The sequence below is a fragment of the Oncorhynchus kisutch genome, linkage group LG3, assembly GCF_002021735.2.
Source record: "Oncorhynchus kisutch isolate 150728-3 linkage group LG3, Okis_V2, whole genome shotgun sequence".
In the NCBI taxonomy this organism is placed as follows: domain Eukaryota; kingdom Metazoa; phylum Chordata; class Actinopteri; order Salmoniformes; family Salmonidae; genus Oncorhynchus; species Oncorhynchus kisutch.
This window is the reverse complement of record NC_034176.2, coordinates 21,006,396-21,031,933: the sequence shown is the minus strand read 5'-3', so window position 1 is coordinate 21,031,933 and position 25,538 is coordinate 21,006,396. Positions and strand designations below refer to the sequence as shown.

At 44.4% G+C, this 25,538-nt stretch overlaps 1 protein-coding gene across 1 annotated transcript in view; it reads right to left on the bottom strand.

Moving 5' to 3' along the window:
• Window positions 1-24,839, bottom strand: part of LOC109873324 (ADAMTS-like protein 2) — a 28,016-nt gene extending 3,177 nt beyond the window's left edge. The window contains exons 1-17 of the mRNA XM_031816324.1: window positions 24,610-24,839; window positions 22,724-22,826; window positions 22,095-22,237; window positions 21,885-21,960; window positions 20,700-20,802; window positions 20,442-20,587; window positions 20,141-20,264; window positions 19,757-19,837; window positions 19,127-19,302; window positions 18,499-18,817; window positions 8,360-8,678; window positions 1,935-2,038; window positions 1,723-1,849; window positions 1,208-1,421; window positions 866-1,021; window positions 553-723; window positions 164-340 (exon numbers count right to left, since the gene is read on the bottom strand). Coding sequence (XP_031672184.1) covers window positions 164-340; window positions 553-723; window positions 866-1,021; window positions 1,208-1,421; window positions 1,723-1,849; window positions 1,935-2,038; window positions 8,360-8,678; window positions 18,499-18,817; window positions 19,127-19,302; window positions 19,757-19,837; window positions 20,141-20,264; window positions 20,442-20,587; window positions 20,700-20,802; window positions 21,885-21,960; window positions 22,095-22,237; window positions 22,724-22,826; window positions 24,610-24,839 — 2,769 coding nt within the window. The remainder of the gene's footprint in view (window positions 1-163; window positions 341-552; window positions 724-865; window positions 1,022-1,207; window positions 1,422-1,722; window positions 1,850-1,934; window positions 2,039-8,359; window positions 8,679-18,498; window positions 18,818-19,126; window positions 19,303-19,756; window positions 19,838-20,140; window positions 20,265-20,441; window positions 20,588-20,699; window positions 20,803-21,884; window positions 21,961-22,094; window positions 22,238-22,723; window positions 22,827-24,609) is intronic.
• Window positions 24,840-25,538: the final 699 nt, after the last annotated feature.

Below are 25,538 nucleotides of genomic sequence, written 5' to 3'. Positions count from 1 at the left end.
AGGAATGAACACACCACACATCTTAGTGCAAGGATTGAACACAGCAGCACTGCTCACGGTTGTGATTAGATAGGACACCGTATATGTGAGGTGTGTAAATACAATGTATTGCTCATGTCATGATGTTTTCAGATACAATGTCATGGTTGAAATGGTATCTCACCTCAGACCAGGGTGTGGTGTACCACTTGAAACAGGGCCTCTCAAAGCAGGTGTTCTCGTCCTCTGGCCTCTCACTGGCACCACAGTCCTCGTTGTCGTGGGTCTGGAACTTCCCAGCGGTGATGCCGGCGCATTGCACGATCCTCCGCTTCACACCGCGGCCACATGTCGTGTTACACTGAGAGGAAAATAAGACTGCTTTCAGCTAAGGAATCTCTAACCAAGAGAACATAAACAAAACATCAAGAGAACATATATAAAACATCAAGAGAACATCAGGTAAACATTGTCAAAATGCTCATCATAATATCAACAGACCATCAATAAAACATAAATAGAACACCAACAGAGCATTAATAGAACATCAACAGAAGGACCCAGTTGCCTTACCCTCTCCCAGTCCTGAGTGAGCCAGTGTGGGGCACAGTCCTTCTCCCCACAGGGATGGATGGCCAGGGGCTTATTCTCCAGAGAGCACTGAGATTCAGGCACCACACGGCCCTCTGGTGTCTTACAGTACACGTGGCGTACCATCTTCCCCTGGCCGCACAACCCCGAGCACTGCAGAGGTCAAAGGTTAACAGGAATGACACAGCAAAAGCATTAGTGATCAAGAGCAACTTACAGTCAGTGCAATCACTATTCCTATCCGTAATCAATGTACCAACGAGATGGAGTAGTGTAGTGAAAGTAGTGTACTCACTGGCCCCCACTCTGACACAGTCCACTGGCGTTCGCAGGGCGAGCCTGTGCAGTTCTTAATGTTAGGGGGGCGGGTCGGGGGATCACATAACTTGGTTTCGTCTGAACACCTGACCTCCCGGGTCACCTGGGCCCTGTGGCCACACTTGGCTGGACACTGGACAGGAGAGAGGAGAGGGCACAGGACAGACTCACTTTTAATATCATCTACAGCTGCCAAAACAGTTGTAAGTAGGATGCAACAATGTACTTACTATAGTGTTCCCACGCAGTAATTCCTGTAATGTAAACCACACACACACACACACACACACGTTAACTCCCACAGTATAGCTCCACCCACCTCAGTCCACTCGGCCACCTCCCATTGGGGGCCACAGGTGGGGCTCTTACAGGCACGGCGCTCCAGAGGCCTCTCCAGTTCTGCCACGGTGCAGAGATCACTGTACACAGAGCTGTCCAGCCCGGGGGACAGCATCTTCCAGCAGCGCACCAGACGGAACTGGAAGCCCTCACCACAAGTACGAGAACATTCACTCCAACTGCTGGCCTCCCACCTGAGGGTGAGGGAATGCACACAGAGTAGAGTTCAGGTATAGTTAGTGATCTTCTGAAGTCAATTAAATCAAATATTATTACTGTAAATGGTATGGTAGTGGCCAACACCAGTTTATAGTTCCTGGTTAAGTGTGGAAAAGAGACAAACATTGTTCTCAATGAACTTTGATTGCCACATCGTCCAACTGGTAAACAGTCCTTATATACTGAGTATATAAAACATTAAGAACAGCTGCTCTTTCCATGACATAGACTGACCAAATGAATCAAGCTGAAAGCGTGTTATTTTCTGGTGCATACCTGGGCTGGCACTCCCTCCCAATGCAGAAGTCATGAACAGGCTCAGGTCGGGTCATATTGTCACACTGCATGTCATCTACCTCAGCTCCATCGTAGCGCACACACATGGCAAAGGACTTTGACACTCCTGCAGCGGAAATTATTACAGGCAAACTAAGGAATAACTGAAAATGTCATAAGTTATCCATATACATGTGTGTGTGTGTGTCTACCTATAGAGCAGGTGGAGGTGCAGGGTTCCTGAGAAGACAGTTTCCAGCGGTACATGTCTGCAGGGCTCAGCTTGAAGTTCTTCTGCAGGAACCTCTGAATGGTCCTGTCAAACACAACATGACAACAAGGTCTCACACGAATGGTTATGTCAAACACAACATGACAACAAGGTCTCACACTAATGGTTATGTCATACACAACATGACAACAAGGTCTCACACGAATGGTTATGTCAAACACAACATGACAACAAGGTCTCAGATGATTAGTCCTGTCAAAATCAGCATTACAGCAACGTCTCAGGCGATTAGTCCTGTCAAACACAGCATGACAACAAGGTCTCAGACGATTAGTCCTGTCAAACACGACATGACAACAAGGTCTCAGATGATTTGTCCTGTCAAACATGACATGACAACAAGGTCTCAGATGATTTGTCCTGTCAAACATGACATGACAACAAGGTCTCAAACAATTAGTCCTGTAAAACACAACATAACCATGCCTTCACAGTGAACCCACTGAACCCCAGCTCTCTCTTCCACACACACATTGCTGCATCACTGCTATGGCTGATTAACCTCAACATCAAAATCATAACAACCAGCCACATTCTGTTTTTTATACATTCACATAAAAGTGACATTCTTATCATACGTGTACTGGAACTGCTGTGTCCAATCCAGAGAGCTAAGTTTGTTGTTTTGAAAGTGTCTTACTAGCTAGGTAACTTTTTAGTTTGGATCCCGCGACGCATTTGGCATCAGTTGCTGGGACTGCTTCTCTTTGTCCAGTGATCCTGCTGACCAAGGCCGGGTCTGAGGAGCTATTTGGCGTAGCAGTTAGCCTAGCTGCTAGTTAGCTGCCTATCAAGCTAGGGGGGTTTCTTGAAGGCTTGAACGCAGCCTGCGACGCGGTTAGCCATTGTGGCTGGGACAGCGGGTTGTGCCGGGTTTGTGGCTGTCTAGATCCTTGCTGTTTGTTGTGTTCAATCTTCCCTGTGACCTGCCCTGTTTGGAACTGTGAAAAGTAACAGCGTAACCTACGTTGCTAGCTACTATGACAAAGACCAAAGCCGGAGGGAGTACCGTTGAGGACAGTGGTGTCTATCACAGGTGAAGGATCTTTTAAACAAACAGAAATAGTTTTACAAGCAGTTGTTAAAACAACTAGAAAATAGCTTCGTGTTTTGTCCTAATACTGGTCGATTCAACTAATAAAAGAATGGATGACCTGACCAGAGAGGTAAAGGACCTGAAGAACAGTTTGCAGTTCTCCCAGGGTCAGCTCAATGAGTTGAAACAGGAGAAGAGCAAGATGACAGCAAACTGTAAATCATTGAGAGGACATCAGTTCTGTCTGTGAATCCATGATAACAATGATGGATAAATCAGACTCGAGGGACAATCAATGCAGAACAACATGGTTGTGGATGGAATTGCAGAATCTCCACATGAGACCTGGACAGAGCCTGAGGACAAAGTAAGAGAATTGATATCTGAGAAATTGAAGATGGACCCCCGGAAGATTGAGGTGGAGCGCACCCACAGGACTGGAAAACACACCACCAGCCCAGGTGACAGGCCCAGGCCAATAGTGGTCAAGTTCCTGAGGTTCAAGGACAAGATAGCTGTTCTGTAAAGAGCCAAGAACTTGAGAGGAACGTATATCTTCCTCAACGAGGACTATCCTGAAGCTGTGCGCCAGAAGAGGAAAGAACTTATCCCAGCCATGAAAGCTGCCAGAGCACGTGGGGACATTGCTTACATCCGCTTTGACAGGCTCATTGTCCACCCTCCTTCCAGAAGCCTGGAAGGGATGAGAGCCAAGTCTATGGGTTCCTAGCTTCAACCCCGCAGCACACACACACACACACACACACACACACACACACACACACACACATATATATATATATATCAACTGATTAATGGGCTGCTGAATGTATATATTGCTATTGCTTTATTTGCTCTTTTCCATATTATGTCTATCTCTGATAAGCTACCCAGGAAAGTGCTGAAAAAATAGCCCATATTAATTTATGTAGCCTTAGAAATAATGTTAATGAAATCAATAACTTGCTAACATCAGATAACATTAATACATATTTCTGAGACTTACTTAGATGAATCATTTGTTGATACAGCAGTAGCATTACAAGGATACAACATCTATAGAAGAGACAGAAAAGCTATTGAGGGGGGGTGTTGCTGTATATATTCAGAGCCATATCCCCTGTAAGGCTTAGAGAAGATCTTATGTCAAGTGTTGTGGTTGCAGGTTCACTTGGCACATCTAAAGCCTTTTCTTTTGGGGTGTTGCTATAGGCGACCAAGTGCTAACAGTCAGTATCTTAATAATATGTGTGAAATGCTTGATAGTGTATGTGATGTAAACAGATGTCTACTTTCTTGGGGATCTGAATATTGACTGGTTTTCATCAAGCTGTCTGCTCAAGAGGAAGCTTCTCACCAGTGCCTGTAATCTGGTTCAGGTTATTAATCAACCTACCAGGGTGTTTACGTACACTACAGGGACATGATTATCCACATGTATCCATCACATTTCTACTAATACTGTAGAACTTTGTTCTAAAGCTGTATCCTTACCCATTGGATGCAGTGAGCACAATATTGTGGCTATATCCAGGAAGGCCAAAGTTCCAAAGCTGGGCCTAAAATAGTGTTTAAGAGATCATACAAAAGACTTTATGTGGATGATGTTAAGAATATTTGTTGGTCTGATGTGATTAATAAGGAGCATCCAGATGTTGCACTTGATGAATTTATGAAATTGCTTCTTCCAATTATTGATAAACATGCACCTGTTAATAAGAAACTGACTGTTAGAATTGTTAAGGCTCCATGGATTGATGAGGAATTGAAAAACTGTATGGTTGAAAGAGATGGACCAAAATGAGTGGCTAATAAGTCTGGCTGCACATCTGACTTGCTACAAATTGATAAATGATGTGACTAAACTCAAAAAAAAAAAAACTGTATTATAAAGCCAAGATCAATGATACAAAGAATGATGGAACACAACTGGAGTACTTTAAATGAAATTATGGGCAGAAAGACAAATTTAACTCAGAATTCAATTCAATTTCATCAAATCAGATGGCTTATTCATCACAAAACCATTTGATGTTGCCAATTATTTTAATGATTACTTCATTGGCAAAGTGGGCAAACTTAGGCAGGTAATGCCAACAATGAACAGTGAGCAATCATATTCATTCATAAAAAAAAACAAATAATGAAAGAAAAGCATTGCAAGTTTGAATTTTGTAAAGTTAGTGTGGGAGAGATGGAAAACCCTAACAATCAATAATGACAAACCTCCTGGCATTGACAACTTAGATGGAAAACTACAGAGGATGGTAGCTGACTCTATAGCCACTCCTATCAGTCATATCTTTAATCTGAGTCTCGAGGAATATATTTGTCCTCAGGCCTGGAGGGAATCCAAAGTAATTCCACTACCCAAGAGTAGTAAAGCGGACTTTACTGGTTTTAACAGCAGACCTACCAGCGTGCTGCCAGCTCTTAGCAAATTGTTGGAAAGAATTGTGTTTGACCAAATACAATGCAAATTCTTTGTAAACAAATCATCACAGACTTATAGAGATGGGCACTCAACATGTACTGCACTGACACAAATGACTGATGATTGGTTGAAAGAAATTGATAATAAGAAAATTGTGGGAGCTGTACTGTTAGATTTCAGTGCAGCCTTTAATATTATTGACCATAAGCTGTTCTTGAAAAAACTTATGCGTTATGGGTTTTCAACCTCAACCTGCCATATCATGGATTCAGAGCTATCTATCTAATAGAACTCAATGGGTTTTCTTTAATGGAAACTTCTCTAATGTCAAACATGTAAAGTGTGGTGTAACGCAGGGCAGCTCTCTAGGCACGCTACTCTTTTCTATTTTTACCAATGACCTGCCACTGGCATTAAACAAAGCATGTGTGTCCATGTATGCTGATGATTCAACCATATAAGCATCAGCAACCACAGCTAATGAAGTCACTGAAACCCTTAACAAAGAGTTGCAGTCTGTTTTGAAATGGGTGGCCAGTCATAAAATGGTCCTAATCTCTAAAACTAAGAGCATTGTATTTGCTACAAATAATTCCCTATGTTCTAGACCTCAGCTGAATCTAGTAATGAATGGTGTGGCTGTTGAACAAGTACAAGAGACTAAATTACTTGGCGTTACCTTAGAATGTAAACTGTCATGGTCAAAACATTTAGATTCAATGGTTGTAAAGATGGGGAGGGGTCTGTCCGTAATAAAGAGATTATCTGCTTTTTTGACCCAGCATTTCAAAAAGCAAGTTCTCCAGGCTCTTATCTTGATTATTGTCCAGTCGTGTGGTCAGGTGCTGCAAGGAAAGACCTAGTTAAGCTGCAGCTGGCCAAGAACAGAGCGGTACGTCTTGCTCTTCATTGTTGTCCCACCCTGACCTTAGAGAGCTTTTTATGTCTCTATTTTGGTTTGGTCAGGGTGTGATTTGGGTGGGCACTCTATGTTCATTTTTCTATGTTTTGTATTTCTTTGTTTTGGCTGGGTATGGTTCTCAATCAGGGACAGCTGTCTATAGTTGTCTCTGATTGGGAACCATACTTATGTAGCTTTTTGCCACATGGTTTTTGTGGGTAGTTATTTTCTGTTTAGTGTTCTGCACCTGACAGGACTGTTTCGGTTTCGTTTTGTCTCGTTGTTATTTTTGTTCGTAGTGTTCTGAGTTAAATAAAGAAATCATGAACATGTAACACGCTGCGCTTTGGTCCGATCCTTCCTCATGCAACGATGACCATTACAATTGTAATAAGAGGGCTGATATAAATACTATGCCAGTCCCTCTTGGCTAAGAATTGAGGAGAGACTGACTGCATCACTTCATATTTTTATAAGAAACATTCATGTGTTGAAAATCCCAAATTGTTGCATAGTCAACTTACACAAAGGTCTGACACATACACTTACACCACCAGACATGTCACCAGGGGTCTTTTCACTGTCCCCAAATCCAGAACAAATTCAAGAAAGTGTACAGTATTTTATAGAGCCATTATTGCATGGAACTCCATTCCATCTCATTTCTCAAATGAACAGCAAACCTGGTTTCAACAAACAGATAAAGCAACACCTCAGGGCACAATGCCTCTTCCCTATTTGACCTCAATAGTTTGTGTGTATGTATTGGTATTGATATGTAGGCTTGATGTAATTCTGTCCATGTCTACTAATGTTCTGTATTATCTCATGTTTCATGTTTTGTGTGGATCCCAGGAAGAGTAGCTGTTGCTTTTGCAACAGCTAATGGAGATCCTAATAAAATAAATTCAAAAAAATATCACTGGCTGTTTTTTATAACCAGAGCAGAGATGTTTAGAGGAAAAGGGGGACCAGGAGAGGGAGGTAGGAGGAGAATGAGAAGGTGAAGGTGGAGAGGAGGAAGAGCATGAAGAAGAGGACGAGGAAAAGGAGGAAGTGATTGGGTGCGGAAAAAGAAAGAGGAGGCAGAGAAGAAGAGAAAAATGGATACAGTCTTTCATTTAAACAAATATGAAAAATATGACTGGGAAGAAACATACTGTCAGACTGTATTCACCTCTGGGAGAAATGTGCAGAAATTAGTCACAGTTACACTGAGATATGCCGGTGAAGTATGATTCAAAGTTCCTGTGTATGTTCAAAAATCTGTCCCCCTCCTCTCCTACTTGTCCTTCACTTCCTCTACTCCCTTCCACCTCCTCCTCCTATCCTTGTCCTCGTCCAATCCGTTCTTCTCCCCAGTGCAGGGGAAGACAGGGCGGGTCATGTGATGTGTTTTATGGGGCACTGACAGAAGAACTGGCAAAGCGGTGTTTGGACACAGCGCAGGGAAGCCAACATGAATTATAAATATGATGGAATGAAATCCCGGCCAGCTCTGAGCTTTAGCTGTCTCCTCTCCATGCGATTCTTGGGATGTCTCAGAAGGAAAAAAGAAGCTAGCATTGGATCGGTCCAGAAGCCAGCATGGAGCACATTCCATTCCACTAGCCAGCCCAGCCAGCAGCACAGGCCCTTGTCCCTGGCAAGACTATACAGCACTTTTAAATGCCCCTCTGCTCAGGACCTTGAAATGACTCACTCTGGTCCTCACTTAGAGAGAGTAGTGTTCACTCTAACTGCTCAACAGCAGCATCCCATAGTGAAGAGAGGTAGAGTCTGGTAGATGGAAGAGGAAGATCAGATGGGATTCTGAAGTGCTTTTTTTGGATGGGTTCCTATACCTGATAACAAGTTGATGTTGGGCCAACATTGGCTCAGTGTTGGGTTTTCCTTTTCAACTATATCTGCTATAACTATAACGATATGTGCCTATTTACTTCTGCTCATTGTGTGGATCTCTCCTTACTCTACCTAGTTCTGTTGGTACGGTTGTTGCTCCTCATCCCTGTCAGCAACGTCCTGTTGGGGAACAGCAGGTCTCCAGTATCATTCCTCCGCCGGCCCAGACTGAACTCCCCCAGTGAGCTTTTGAGGGGGAACTTCACACTGCTATGGTCTACCTCCAATGGCCCCACCTCTGACGAGAACAGTCCCTCTCCCACATCTGGACCAATCCGCTCGCCCAGCAAGACTCTCCAGATGAGGTTCTCTGGGTCTGGCACCTCCTCTAAAGGCCTGCTGGCTGCCGGGGCAGGGACTGCTACACTGCCTGTGTGACTGCTGTTGCCATCTGTTGGGATGGTAGGAAGGGAGAGGAAAGTTAGAGAAATTATTAAAGTGGGAGAAAGCCTTATATACTCAGCAGAAAAAGAAACATCCCTTTTTCAGGACCCTGTCTTTCAAAGATCATTCGTAAAAATCTAAATAACTTCACAGATCTTCATTGTAAAGGGTTTAAACAGTGTTTCCCATGCTTGTTCAATGAACCATAAACAATTAATGAACATGCCACTGTGGAACGGTCGTTGAGACACTAACAGCTTACAGACGGTTGGCAATTAAGGTCACAGTTATGAAAACTTAGGACACTAAAGAGGCCTTTCTACTGACTCTGAAAAACAAAACAAAAAAGATGCCCAGGGTCCCTGCTCATCTGTGTGAATGTGCCTTAGGCATGCTGCAAGGAGGCATGAGGACTGCAGATATGGCCAGGGCAATAAATTACAATTTCTGTACTGTAAGACACCTAAGACAGTGCTACAGGGAGACAGGACGGACAGCTGATCGTTCACACAGTGGCAGACCACGTGTCTGCTTTCTCTGTACGTTATTTCCTGCAAGTCAGGAATGTCAGTGTTCTGCCATGGCCAGCGAAGAGCCATGATCTCAATCCCATTGAGCACGTCTGTGTTAATGTAATTTAATTATGCCAATGTGCTTTCATTAATTGAAAACCCTTCATCTATTTTATGAGAATTTGTAAGATTCTTGTTTGCATAAAATAGACGCAGACCAGTCTTTCAATAATAGATAACAGAATTTATTCTCGGAGCGCGCTGCCACTTAACCACGAACAACAGTTTATATACAGATCATGACGTCATTTCATTGCTTTAACAGAATCCCCTCCTCTCGACCGGGACAAAGTGAGGTGAAAAGTTCATTCTAACTTACTAACACACTCCCAGGTAACTTTTGACCCCTCAACATTATCAATCACCACTGAGCTGACAGTTCTAATTAACAGAAAACTTAGGAATGCACTCACTGTCTTATCTAAAAACCCCAGAGCTAAGTTTCTGTAGGGTCAACCATAGGCTAACGACCTTATCTGTTTTCACAGTCCACAACCCATTCGTTTTATTCCTAGTTGGAATGGTGTTCATTAACTTTTATTACTCCTTGTCCGTGTCTCACAATCCCACCTTATGAACTCATATAGTTAATCAGATATAATAAAACAGTGTATAAGTTTACTTTGTTACAGTTCCATTTAAAATGATTTGTTCAGTCATTTAATCATAATTTTACCAACAGTCTGGGACCTGTTGGATCGGCGAGAGCGCCTAAGATAGAGCTACAGGGAAACAGGACGGACAGCTGATCGTCCTCGCAGTGGCAGACCACGTGTAACAACACCTGCACAGGATCGGTACATCTGAACATCACACCTGCGGGACAGGTGCAGGATGGCAACAACAAGTGCCTGAGTTTCACCAGGAATGCACAATCCCTCCATCAGTGCTCAGACTGTCCGCAATAGGCTGAGAGAGGCTGGACTGAGAGCAGTAGGACTGTTGTAAGGCAGGTCCTCACCAGACATCACCGGCAACAACGTCGCCTATGGGCACAAATCCACCATTGCTGGACCAGACAGGACTGGCAAAAAGTGCTCTTCACTGACGAGTCGCGGTTTTGTTTCACCAGGGGTCATGGTCGGATTCGCGTTTATCGTCAAAGGAATGAGCGTTACACCGAGGCCTGTACTCTGGAGCGGGATCGATTTGGAGGTGGAGGGTCCGTCATGGTTTGGGGCAGTGTGTCACAGCATTATCGGACTGAGCTTGTTGTCATTGCATGCAATCTCAACGCTGTGCGTTACAGGGAAAACATCCTCCTCCCTCATGTGGTACACTTCCTGCAGGCTCATCCTGACATGACCCTCCAGCATGACAATGCCACCAGCCATACTGCTCGTTCTGTGTGTGACAGGAATGTCAGTGTTCTGCCATGGCCAGCAAAGAGCCCGGATCTCAATCCCCATTGAGCACGTCTGGGAACCTGTTGGATCGGAGGGATGAGTGCTAGGGCCATTCCCCCCAGAAATGACAGAGAACTTGCAGGTTTCTTGGTGGAAGAGTGGGGTAACACTCTGGCAAATCTGGTGCAGTCCATGAGGAGGAGATGCACTGCTATACTTAATGCAGTTGGTGGCCACACCAGATACTGGCTGTTACTTTTGATTTTGCCCCCCTTGTTCAGGGACACATTATTCCATTTCTGTTAGTCACATGTCTGTGGAACTTGTTCAGTTTATGTCTCAGATATTGAATCTTGTTATGTTCATACAAATATTTACACATGTTAAGTTTACTGAATATAAATGCAGTTGACAGTGAGAGGACGTTTCTTTTTATGCTGAGTTTACTAAGACGAACAAGAGGTGTTTCCTGGTCAGGTGGTCAAGAAGAACACCTGGTGCTTTTTATAGAGTATGTAAAGAGACATTTTATGTGCAGTTTGTACACAACAACAAAACAACACACAAAGCCTTTCTGCACATTTCTAACAGTAGTAGAGAGGGCCTCATACCCTGACTACACCATTCGCGGTATTCAATTATTGCACCCACACTGCTCGCGCGCGTCAACGTGCGTCTGCGTTGCCAAGGGCTAAAATAGAAGTCCTTTCTATTTCTGACGCAGATCGCGCTGCAAGTCCTGCCTCTCCCATCTCCTCATTGGTTTAAAGAAGCAGATTGAAAGATGAACGTGTTGTGGTAATACTATGAAAGTTTAGATGCCAATCACCATATAAGTTAAACGATGAAAAGGCCTGGAAGGAGGAGAGATGACTAGAAACGATTCGGTTGACCGTTTTTATGTATGGATTCATTGTCGGAGTAGAGAACCTTGTGCATTTCAGGTAAAATAAAAACCTAATGTTTATATCCCAGGACAAATTAGCTAGCAACAGCAAGCCTGCGTGTCGTGATCGTGTTTGGTGTAGGGGGACAAAATAAATGTATGCACGATCACGCGCGCAGACGGTTTGGGTTCCTTGTCAGTCTCACCCAGTGGCCAAACTCCCTGAAGAACTGTCCCACAGTCCGAGTAGAGGGTCTGTCTGAGACCTTGCTGCAGGCAGGTAGCAGGCAGGCCTGCACCTATTACCACTCATGTTTGTGATGCAGCCATTTTTAAAAAGGAGAAAATTCCAGGGCTTCCTGAAGTTTTCATCGATCCTAGCTCATCTTTGTATGTACGTCTGTGAATAATGCAGGACTCAAAAGGGCCAGCAGAGAGGATGCTCTTACATTTTTTATAAAAAAAATTATCTCATCTGATACCTGAGCGGTGAACCAATAAAGTTTATTTGTTACGAAAACAGATTTGCAGATGTTATTGCAGGTGCAGTGAAATGCTTGTTTCTAGTTTCAAACAGTGCAGTAATACCTAGCAATAAAAGTAACAAATACATACAAATAAAAATTTAGAAATTATGAATAATGACATTGCTCGTTCTGATATTGAGAAATTTCTCAATTTTTATTTGGACAGTATGTATTTGTTATACACTACCGTTCAAACGTTTGGGGTCACTTAGAAATGTCCTTGTTTTTGAAAGAAAAGCAATTTTTTTTTTTAAATTGATCAAAAATGCAGTGTAGACATTGTTAATGTCATCTCTCCAAGATGGCATAGCAGTCAGACGTCCTTTGTCCTCATCTTGTCGTGTATATATATATATATATATTTACATCTTTCTTCACATGTCTTTTATATATTTTCTTTTCCAAAAACTCAACTGCAAAACACCCTCCTGCAACCCGCCTCACCAATAAAAAAAAAAGTATTATTTACCTCAAATCTGAAATCCACAATAGAAGCTAGCCAGAAGCTAACCAGATGCTAACCAGAAGCTAGCCAGAAGCTAGCCAGTTTACTGGCTAACGTTAGTATTCAGCTAACCACGGTTGATGGTCATCAGCTATCGCCAGTCGCAAAGCTATCGCCAGTTTTGTACAACGCGACTCAGACCAGAACATACCGGACCTATATCCCCGAATCCCCAGATTTCAACCGCAAGTTCTGGACATTTACACCTGGATCTTGCAGCTAGCTAGCTGCTATCTATGTGACTATTGGCTTACATCGATCCCGGAGCAAACATCAATTATTCCAGAGCTAGCCAGCTGAAGAGTTCCATCAGCCACTCCTGGGCTACAATCACCTATCCGGACCCGTTTTACTGCCGACGTGGATCCCCACTGGGCCTTCACGACTGGACTACCGATGTTATCTGCCCGAGGGAGTTATCCAACTGTCCACTCCGTCGCGACGTTACCTGAACGCCCATCTGCGGCCCGCTAATCGTTAACTGTCTTATCGGCTGCTATCTGAATAGATCTATCGGACAATTTTTCTTGGGTCACAATAACTATATCTATTTGCCAATCGGATTGATCCCCTCTACCACACGGAACCCCACTAATCTACCAATGGAAATGCATGAGGTGGCTAAAAACAGACCTCCATCCTATGCTAGCTTGCTACCGATTTTACCTTTATTTAACTAGGCAAGTCAGTTAAGAACAAATTCTTATTTTCAATGACGGCCTAGGAACAGTGGGTTAACTGCCTGTTCAGGGGCAGAACGACAGATTTGTACCTTGTCAGCTCGGGGGTTTGAACTTGCAACCTTCCGGTTACTAGTCCAACGCTCTAACCACTAGGCTACCCTGCCGCCCCGATGGCCCGGCTAGCTGTCTGAATCGCCGTTACCCCAACCAACCTCATTACTAACTGGAACCTTATGATCACTCTTCTAAGCATGCCTCTCCTTAATGTAAATATGCCTTGTCCATTGCTGTTCTGGTAAGTGTTTATTGGTTTATTTCACTGTAGAGCCTCTAGCCCTGCTCATTATACCTTACCCAACCTTTCAGTTCCACCACCCACACATGCGATGACATCACCTGGTTTCAATTATGTTTCTAGAGACAATATCTCTCTCATCATCACTCAATACCTAGGTTTACCTCCACGGTATTCACATCCTACCATACCTTTGTCTGTATGTTATACCTTGAAGCTATTTTATCGCCCCCAGAAACCTCCTTTTACTCTCTGTTCCAGACGTTCTAGACGACCAATTCTCATAGCTTTTAGCCGTACCCTTATCCTACTACTCCTCTGTTCCTCTGGTGATGTAGAGGTGAATCCAGGCCCTGCAGTGCCTATTCCCCAGGCGCTCTCTTTTGATGACATCTGTAACCGTAATAGCCTTGGTTTCATGCATGTTAACATTAGAAGCCTCCTCCCTAAGTTTGTTTTATTCACTGCTTTAGCACACTCTGCCAACCCGGATGTTCTAGCCATGTCAGAATCCTGGCTTAGGAAAACCACTAAAAATTCTGAAATCTTCATCCCTAACTACAACATTTTCAAACAACATAGAACGGCCAAAGGAGGCGGTGTTGCAATCTACTGCAGAGATAGCCTGCAGAGATCTGTCCTACTATCCAGGTCTGTACCCAAACAATTTTAACTTCTCCTTTTAAAAATCCACCTCTCTAAAAACAAGTCTCTCACCGTTGCCGCCTGCTATAGACCACCCTCTGCCCCCAGCTGTGCTCTGGACACCATATGTGAACTGATTGCCTCCCATCTATCTTCAGAGCTCGTGCTGCTAGGTGACCTAAACTGGAACATGCTTAACACCCCAGCCATCCGACAATCTAAGCTTGATGCCCTCAATCTCACACAAATTATCAATGAACCTACCAGGTACCACCCCAAAACCATAAACACTGGCACCCTCATAGATATCATCCTAACCAACTTGCCCTCTAAATACACCTCTGCTGTTTTCAACCAAGATCTCAGAAATCCCTGCCTCATTGCCTGCATCCGTCATGGGTCAGCGGTCAAACGACCTCCACTCATCACTATCAAACGCTCCCTGAAGCACTTCAGCGAGCAGGCCTTTCTAATCGACCTGGCCCAGGTATCCTGGAAGGATATTGACCTCATCCCGTCAGTAGAGGATACCTGGTTATTTAAAAAAATGCCTTCCTCACCATCTTAAATAAGCATGCCCCATTCAAGAAATGTAGAACCAGGAAAAGATATGGTTCTCTCCAGACCTGATTGCCCTTAACCAACACAAAAACATCCTATGGCGTTGTGCATTAGCATCGAACAGCCCCCGTCATATGCAACTTTTCAGGGAAGCTAGAAACCAATATACACAGGCAGTTAGGAAAACCAAGGCTAGCCTTTTCAAGCAGAAATTAGCTTCCTGCAACACGAACTCAAAAAAGTTCTGGGACACTGTAAAGTCCATGGAGAATAAGAACACCTCCTCCCAGCTGCCCACTGCACTGAGGATAGGAAACACTGTCACCACCGAAAAATCCACTATAATTGAGAATTTCAATAAGCATTTTTCTACGGCTGGCCATGCTTTCCACCTGGCTACCCCTACCTCAGTCAACAGCACTGCATCCCCCACAGCAACCTGCCCAAGCCTCCCCCATTTCTCCTTCTCCCAAATCCAGTCAGCTGATGTTCTGAAAGAGCTGCAAAATCTGGACCCCTACAAATCAGCCGGGCTAGACAGTCTGGACCCTTTCTTTCTAAAATTATCTGCCAAAATTGTTGCAACCCCTATTACTAACCTGTTCAACCTCTCTTTCGTGTTGTTTGAGATTCCCAAGGATTGGAAAGCAGCTGCGGTCATCCCCCTCTTCAAAGGGGGGGACACTCTTGACCCAAACTGCTACAGACCTATATCTATCATACCCTGCCTTTCTAAGGTCTTCGAAAGCCAAGTCAACAAACAGATTACCGACCATTTCCAATCCCACCATACCTTCTCTGCAATCTGGTTTCAGAGCTGGTCATGGGTGCACCTTAGTCACGCTCAGGGTCCTAAACAATATCTTAACCGCTATCGATAAGAGACAATACTGTGCCGCCGTGTTCATTGATCTGGAAAAGGCTTTCGACTCTGTCAATCACCACATCCTCATCGGCAGACTCGATAGCCTTGGTTTCTCAAATGATTGCCTCGCCTGGTTCACCAACTACTTCTCTGATAGAGTTCAGTGTGTCAAACCTGTTGTCTGGGCCTCTGGCGGTCTCTATGGGGGTGCATCAGGGTTCAATTCTTGGACCGACTCTCTTCTCTGTATACATCAATGATGTCGCTCTTGCTGCTGCTGAGTCTCTGATCCACCTCTACGCAGACGACACCATTCTGTATACTTCTGGCCCTTCTTTGGACACAGTGCTAACAACCCTCCAGACGAGCTTCAATGCCAAACAACTCTCCTTCCGTGGCCTCCAATTGCTCTTAAATACAAGTAAAACTAAATGCATGCTCTTCAACCGATCGCTGCCTGCACCTGCCCGCCCGTCCAACATCACTAAGCTGGACGGTTCTGACTTAGAATATGTGGACAACTACAAATACCTAGGTGTCTGGTTGGACTGTAAACTCTCCTTCCAGACTCACATCAAACCTCTCCAATCCAAAGTTAAATCTAGAATTGGCTTCCTATTTCGCAACAAAGCATCCTTCACTCATGCTGCCAAACATACCCTTGTAAAACTGACCATCCTACTGATCCTCAACTTCGGCGATGTCATTTACAAAATAACCTCCAATACCCTACTCAATAAATTGGATGCAGTCTATCACAGTGCCATCCGTTTTGTCACCAAAGCCCCATGTACTACCCACCACTGCGACCTGTACGCTCTCGTTGGCTGGCCCTCGCTTCATACTCGTCGCCAAACCCACTGACTCCAGGTCATCTACAAGACCCTGCTAGGTAAAGTCCCCCCTTATCTCCGCTCGCTGGTCACCATAGCAGCACCCACCTGTAGCACGTGCTCCAGCAGGTATATCTCTCTGGTCACCCCCAAAACCAATTCTTCCTTTGGCTGTCTCTCCTTCCAGTTCTCTCTCTCCTTCCAGTTCTCTGCTGCCAATGACTGGAACGAACTACAAAAATCTCTGAAACTGGAAACACTTATCTCCCTCACTAGCTTTAAGCACCAGCTGTCAGAGCAGTTCACAGATTACTGCACCTGTACATAGCCCATCTATAATTTAGCCCAAACAACTACCCCTCCCCCTACTGTATTTATTTATTTTGCTCCTTTGCACCCCATTATTTCTATCTCTACCATGCACATTCTTCCACTGCAAATCTACCATTCCAGTGTTTTACTTGCTATATTGTATTTACTTCACCACCATGGCCTTTTTTTGCCTATACCTCCCTTATCTCACCTCATTTGCTCACATTGTATATAGACTTATTTTTCTACTGTATTATTGACTGTATGTTTGTTTTACTCCATGTGTAACTCTGTGTTGTTCTATGTGTTGAACTGCTTTGCTTTATCTTGACCAGGTCGCAATTGTAAATGAGAACTTGTTCTCAACTTGCCTATCTGGTTAAATAAAGGTGAAATAAAATACAAATGTTTAAAAAAGGTTGTAAAGGACTATTGTAGCTGGAAACGGCAGATTTTTTATGGAATATCTATATAGGCGTGCGGAGGCCCATTATCAGCAACCATCACTCCTGTGATCCAATGGCACGTTGTGTTAGCTAATCCAAGTTTTTAATTTTAAAAGGCTAATTGATCATTAGAAAACCCTTTTGCAATTATGTTAGCACAGCTGAAAATGGTTGTGCTGATTAAAGAATAAAGTTTACCTAAGTTTCTTAGGGGCATAATTCCTTCAGCCTCCTGAGCTTGAGAGGCTCTGTTGCACCTGTTTGTGTGAATGGACCATTTGAGGTTGTCAGTGATGTGCATGCCGAGGAACTTGAAGCTTTTGACCCTCTCCGATGAGGCCCCGTCGATGTGAATGGGGCGGTGCTCTCTCTGCTGTCTCCTGTAGTTCACGATCAGCTCCTTTGTTTTGTTGGCATTGAGGGAGTGGTTATTTTCCTGGTACCACTCCGACAGGGCTCTTACTTCCTCCCTGTGGACTGTCTCGTCGTTGTTGGTAATCAGACCTACCACTGTTGTGTCGTCAGGAAACTTGATGATTGAGTTGGAGATGTGCGAGGCCACGCAGTCATGGGAGAACAGGTAGTACAGGAGGGGGCTGAGCATGCACCACTGCGGGGCCCACATGTTGAGGATCAGCGTGTCAGAGTTGTTGTTGTCAGGAAGTCCAGGACCCAGTTGCACAGAGAGGTGTTCAGACCCATGGCCCTGAGCTTAGTGATGAGCTTAGAGGGCACTATGGTGTTGAAAACTGAGCTGTAGTCGATGAACAGCATTCTTCCATAGGTATTTATCTTGTTCAGGTGGGATGGGGCAGTGTGTAGTGCAATGGCAATTGCGTAGTCCATGGATGAGTTGCTGCGATATGCAAATTGTAATGGGTCTAGGGTGTGGGGTAAGGTGGAAGTGATATGACTAGACTCTCCTTAACTAGCCTCTCAAAGCATTTCATGATGAAAGAAGTGAGTACTACGGGGCGATAGTCATTCAGCTCAGTTACCTTCACTTTCTTGGTACAGGAACAATGGTGGACATCTTGAAGCAAGTGGGGACAACAGGCTGGGTTATGGAGAGATTGAATATGTCCGTAAACACTCTAGTCAGCTGGTCTGCACTTGCTCTGAGGATGCGGATTGGGATGCCGTATGGCTCGGCAGCCTTGCGAAGGTTAAAATGCTTAAATAACTTACTCACATCAGCTACAGATAGCGATAGCACATAGTCCTGAGCGTCGGGGCCCGCATCAGCAGCTCAGTGTTGTTTTCTCTCTCTCTCTCTCTCTCTCTCTCTCTCTCTCTCTCTCTCTCTCTAAGTTATTGTATTGGTATATTGGTTTCTAGTTATTGATGTTACCTGTGTATTGTGGAAGGGTTGGGCTGTCCTGGTCACAGTCAATGGCTGCTGTATCCTCATTCACCTCATTGGTCTCCTGGCCCTCGGCCCCTGCCATCTCGGCCCCCTTCTTCAACAAACGGTTCTGATGAGTCTCAGGTATCGCCTTGTCATACGTGCTCTCGTTGGGGGCCACCATACTGCCCATCTCCACGGAAACCCCAGGGGTGGTGCTGTCGGGGCCGGTGTAGACAGGGGGTTGAGGGATGGGGGACAGGGACTCCCGTAGGACGGTGTACTCGTACGTAATGTAAGGGATACGACCATTCTGGTTCCACACCTATAAGGAGACAAAATAGCACCAGAGAGCTCACCATTCCCTCCTGCTCTCTCCTACTAAACTCAGTCAATTGCACATATAAAGGAAGCAATTCCCTTACGTTGATGTCTTTTTGAAAATCCAATCAGTCTTCCACGTTGATTAAACGTCATCACATATTATTTTTTCGTTGAAATGACGTGGGATTTTGTACCCTGCAGCTACAAGTTACTGGATACGTGTACACTATTTCTAAATTAGAGATTACCCAGAGGCACTGGCTGCTCGGCGAGGGAAGGGAGCAGAGCAGACCTCAGCAGGATACAATACCAGAACATTGATGGCCTGGTTGATGGGCCCTTTGGCTACGATGTACTCGATTCCCGTCTCATACACATCCATGGGCCGCCGGTACTTGAAGACGGTACCCGCCGCATGGAAGTTCTGGGGGCTGTCCACCTTGTAGTTTCCATTGAAAAAGAAGTTCCCCGCCTGATCAGTCACAGCTGTGTGGGAGATAGGATAGAACATATTCTCATTGAGGGGATGGAGAACCATTGGAGGAGGACCGGTTGGTTGACTCTATGGAAAGGTCAAATCTTTGATGTTCACTGTAAACTGGAATTTCTACTCCCCATACATGACCATAAATTAATACAATAAAGTAATTTCAAGAGATCACGAAGGAAATTAAAGTATATAGATGATCTGATTCATTTCAGTTGATTAATGTACTTCCTTTAGTAATTTCCCACTGTCCCACTATCAATATTAATGGTTATCCCATTGCGGGAGAGAAAATATCCTTTGTATTTTCTGAAAATCTTGAATAAAATGTTTTACACCTTCTTCTTGTCATTAAATTATATGGATCCTAATGACATCACACCGTACCAACAGGATACATTAGAAATGTTTGTATACATGGCATAGGGAGCAGGATAAAAAGGAAGTACCCACCCAAAACATCAGCTGACTTCTTCCTCTCAATGATCTGGATGTCCCAGGAACCCTCAGGGATTGTTGTGATAAAGGAGTAACCTTGGAGACAGGAAACAGGAAACATTATGATGACTACATTTTACCTGCAACTAAATAGCCTGGATATCAGAGGAGTCAGCTTAAGAATCAAATAGACCTTGTTGTCAGATTCAGCTCTGAACTGTCTGTAGTTATCTTTCAGTGACATATTTGGGGGGCTTGTCCCTGATAGGTGTGTTCAAGATTTGGAATAGATGGAGAGCCATATCTCCTCCATCAGTACCCTCTATCCTTGCCCACACATCCACCCACCCACACACCCAATCTATCTGAGTCTGTGGTTGAGGTTGAACACACTCGTACCCAAACTGGTGGCCTCACGGCGGAAGTTTCCATTGACCCTGCTGCAGCTGCTGCCATCCCCCTGACACACTCCACACGTATCCAGTGTATTGGGCGAGAAGAGCACTCCATCACACCCGATTGGCTGCAGAAATGATGTTAACACAAACAGGATCATTATCTTCTTGAATCATTTCAGCACATGCAAAGCCAGTTGAAGAAGTATTGATACACTTATCATGTGACCAGGAAAATAAGGCTTTCGGCCATTCACAGAATATGCAAAGCCATTTCCTCGATGAAGAAACAAGCGCTCCCTAACCTCACATCTGCCGTCCACACAGACCCCTCTGTAGTTGCTGTACTTGCAGGATGTTCCGTCTCGGGCAGGAACCATCAGCTGTCTCTGGCCGTCGGCTGTGGTGCAGTGCAGGTCACATGGGTTACTGGAGATATGGACATAGTCATCTGTGGATGGATGGACACAAAGGTCAGCGTTAACAGTGTAATAACGAGCCTCGAGGACAGGCCACACAGGAGGGAATGACAGAGCTGAGTGGGTTTAATATGGTTGTTTTACCGGGATACAGGGGTTTCCAGTGGTAGTTCCTGCCATTGTAGACCTGTGAGTTGAACGACCAGCACTGCTCTTCCCTAAAGCTTCTCCCAGAGGAAGGGCAGTCCTGCACAAGACAGAAAATATACACACACTTTTCTGTCTGTTCCATGTGTTTTTTATTTTATAATGGTTTTACAATATGTAATAAAAGGGTGTGACAGGGTGTGGCAACTCTGGAACAAAAGCCTGTTTACCCTGTTGCTCTTCAGGACCAGGGTTTATGGCCACAGCACTAAACCTTAAAGGGGCAATCTGCTGTTGAAACAATAACAAAGGGGGTTCCCCTCCACTGTTTCAGTAAAAGGCTGAGGGATGGGTCTGGAAAAATGTAACCACTCAAATTCATAGACTATATTCATAGATTAAAGTTTTAATCATGTTTTGAGGCTATATGCTGACAGTGTTTGTTTAAATTTACTTTGTTTACAAACATTGGAGTTAAACAATGTTATATTTGGGGTTCTGATTGGTACTGCAGTTGAACAAAGCTCCTGAAGCATTTCTAAGTGTCACGCCCTGATCTGTTTCACCTGTCCCTGTGATTGTCTCCACCCCCTCCAGGTGTCGCTTATTTTCCCCAGTGTATTTATCCCTGTGTTTCCTGTCTCTCTGTGCCAGTTCATCTTGTATGTTTAGTCAAGTCAACCAGCATGTTTTCCCTGTACTCCTTTTCTATTGTCTTTTGCTAGTCCTCCCGGTTTTGACCACTGCCTGACTCTGGACTACTTTCCCACCTTCCTGATCATCCTGCCTGACCTGACCTTGAATCTGCCTGCCCTTCGGTACCTATTGGACACTGAGCTGGCTTTGACCTTTTGCCTGTACACAACCATTCTCTTGCTTACCCCTTTTGGGATTAATTAACATTGTAAGACTCCAACCTCCTGTGTCTGTATCTAGGTCTCACCTTGTGCCCTGATAATGAATTATATTTTTCAAAAATCTGTGGGTACATATCATTACTTTATAAGTCCAGAAATGTATGTAATACCTGCAGATTACCCCTTTAAGCTATTTGTATCTCAATTGATAAGAAAAAGAGCTGTGCTAACTTCTGCATCATATACTTTGGGTTGTGGGGTATTGTGTCAACATGCATTTAGCTAATGACAGGAAAAGGGGTGGCAGTACTAGATGCATGCTAACCTTGGTGTTACAGAGGAGGTATTTTTTCGAAGTGCCACTGCAGGTCATGTTGTCTCTACCAGCGGCTGCTTTCTTTCTTTGGATAGAAAATACATACATTTAATACATGTGCTAAATGAATGTGCTAAAATAACAGGTTAGAATATAATTGAATAGAATAACAATAGAACAGGACAGTATAGAATAGAATATCTCTTTCAGTGGACTGACCTCTGTTTGAGACAGTGCCTCTCCTGGGACATGACCCCACCTCCACAGGTGCGCGTGCAGGCGGTCCACTTGGCCCACTCCCCCCACCAGTATGTGGTGGACTCCAGCTCATCCTCCAGACTGTTGGAGGCTGCCCCATCCTCCTAGACACAATACAGCACCCTTAGAGTACAACAGCAGAACAGGGCCCTGTACACACAGTGTGACTAATTATAAGCATGTCTAGCCACTCTGACAATCTGAGTGAAGTGGAGACAAATTATATCTACTGTGCTCTCCTTGGAAAAGGAGTGAGAGAAAACAGCTGTGGGTTTTTATAGGAGAACTCATGTAAGAAGGACCAGTCAGAAGATGAGAGGGACAGAAAGACGGAGCAAGAGTGTATGAGTGAATAACTGGCAAATAGAGAAAAACAGAGCGAAAGAAAGACAAACAAACATTGTGACTGATGGACTGATATTAGGTCAGTGATAGAGGTGTGTGTGTGTTTTTGTGTGTGTGTGTGTGTGTGTGTGTGTGTGTGTGTGTGTGTATGTGTGTGTGTGTGTGTGTGTGTGTGTGTGTAAGTGAGAGGCCGGAGATGGGCCATCATATGCATAGACAAAGTAAGAGAGAGATGGAGAGCGTACCTGTCCCCTGGTTGAGAGGTTCCCTACAGACAATCCCAGGGTGAGGAACCCCAGTAGCACCATGCTAGTCTCCCCACATTGTTCCCACGACCAGATCCGCATCCTGACAAGAGAAAATATACAGATGGGACAGAAGAGTAAGAGCTGAAGACTCACACCCATAAACATTAACTACAGATGTTAGGTCTTAATATGATCACCCTGTTGCAGGAGAACATTTAACATGCTTCTAAAGTTATAAGACACATAATACTTGTAATTTCCTTATATTCCTGCTGTATAAGACTGGCTCAAATTAAGATCCTACATCAGGTACTGACAAACAGAGTGGGAAAACACTTTGATTTCGAAAGACATCCTCAATAAACACTTGGTATATCTGATACAGTCGACTCTTAACAAGGGCACAATCATATCAAATCGTTATTTGTCACATGCACCGAATACAATGGGTGTAGACCTTACCGTGAAATGCTTTCTTACAAGCCCTTAACCAACAATCCAGTTTTAAGAAAATAGAGTTAAGAAAATATTTACCAAATAAACTAAAGTAAAAAAATATATTTTAAAAGTGACACAATAAAATAACAATAACGAGGCTATATACAAGGGGTACCGATACAGAGTCAATGTGTGGGGACACAGGTTAGTCAGTGTAATTTGTACATGTAGGTAGGGGTAAAGTGACTTTGCATCGATAATAAACAGCGAGTAGCAGCAGTGTAAAAACAAAGGTGGGTGTCAATGTAAATGTAGTCTGGGTGGCCATTTGATGAATTGTTCAGCGGTTTTATGGCTTGGGGGTAGAAGCTGTTAAGGAGCCTTTTGGACCGAGACTTGGTACTCCGGTACCACTTGCCGTGTGGTAGCAGAGAGAACAGTCTATGACTTGGGTGTCTGGAGTCTTTGACACCTCCTAGTATATTGGTCCTGGATGGCAGGAAGCTTGCCACCATGATGTACTGATGCACTATAAGATAAGAACAAACTCTGTTCACAGAAGTTCACCAGTCCCAATTCAAACACAACATTTTTACTTACTCCAGATATCCGTATGCTGCGGTATAAAACACGCTTTTATAACAGTCTTTAGCTATCACATATATCAGGGGTCGACTATCCATGCAAATGTGTTAAACAGACCAAATTAGAGCACTTACAGGTGTTTCAGAGGAAACGTATTTATGTCAGACCCATGTGGGCTTCAACGTAAATGTCTTGAAACATTTTAGTGCACTGGCAATCACTATCTCAATCCTTGAGATAGTCAGGTGGTGACACAGGCAGGCTGTTGAGTGAGCACAGGTGTTGGAGACAGGATTTGGACCATGAAAGCAGCATGTAAAAGTTAAACAAGTCTCAGTGCTGGATTGACTAAGGTAAGTTTCCTGACTCAAGGCCTAGGCTTCCACACAGGTAGGCCTTTGTTTCCTCCACCTCAGTGTAAATGCACCGGCTGGCCCAGGTGCTTACTGTAAGGTAACACAAACACACACATTCAAACACACACTCACATACATTCATGCAAGCACACACACACCAGTGACATAAACATCCAGTCACGCTCCGATTCTAGAAAAGGCCCCCTTGCACATCCCCCTGTCCCGTCTCTCCTCCTCATCAGGCCCACAGCTCCACTTAGGTAGGCTTCTTAAAATAAGCAAACAGATCGTCTAGCCCTGTTTGCAGTCTGGCTTTTTCTGGCACTATGTATTGGTGACAGGTGTCTTAAACTACCCACTGGAACACCTGGAGTTCATTATCCTCCCAGACACAACTGGAGTACATCCAGCTGCCAAACACACACTCACTCTCTCTCACACAGACAACGCAGTCTCTCACAGACCCCTCTGTCTGTCGCCCGTGAAACAGGCCTTCCTCCTCACAAGGCGTCCCAGGGCCACAGAGAAGAGTAAACACAGCCCTGTGTGTCTCCCCATTGCCACACCCCCAGCATCCCCTGAGCAGTGGGCCTCAGGGGGACAGAGGGGAGGAGGGGTGTTTTTCCTTCATTGGCAGCAGACAGATAGCGGACAGTCCCTGGGGAGGCTGTGGGGAGCTGGGGCTGCTCCGACCAGGGCTGTCTGGTCTGGATGGAAGGCCCAGGCAGACTCATCCTTTTTTATCCTTTCTTTAGCAAGCCTTCTCACGTTCATATGTGAAGTGGAAAAGGTATTTTGATCCAACTCAATTGTCCGCTGCTCTCCACGAGTCCTCAACCTCGCTCTGCTTACACCAAGTGCAGAGAGAGGAGCGCAGGCAGACAGACACATAGAGGCTGAGAGAAGTTAAGTAGAGGTCACTCACGTTTTGGAGTGGAGAGAGAGTGCATGTGGTCTGTCTTTGCGGAATGAGTGACACTTTAGACATTGTTTCTAATAACCACGTTGGGGACTCCTCCACCTTTGTGCCAGAGTGCCTTCAAGTAGTTTGTTCCATGCCTCATTCTGTGTGCATTGTTTTTCCTCAGTGACCATAACCATAATTGATGTGTTCTTTGTGAGTAATGGTCTAGCTATCAAATCCTTCTCCTTCACACTGAGGCACTTTCAAACAGCTGAGCCTACCATCCTCAGAGCAGCTGGTGGGGATTTCTTCTTTACCAGGTAAACTTTGTGTCACTAGCTAGCTTAAGATGAATGTACTAACTGTAAGTCGCTCTGGACAAGAGCGTCTGCTAAATGACTAACATTTTTAATGTAACAAAGTGCAAAATTCTGCAATCTCTACAATCACCACACTTAACGCCAAGCAATTGACTTAATTTCACTATTGTTTAAGAAAGAATCATTACAGAATGTACACTGACTATCTT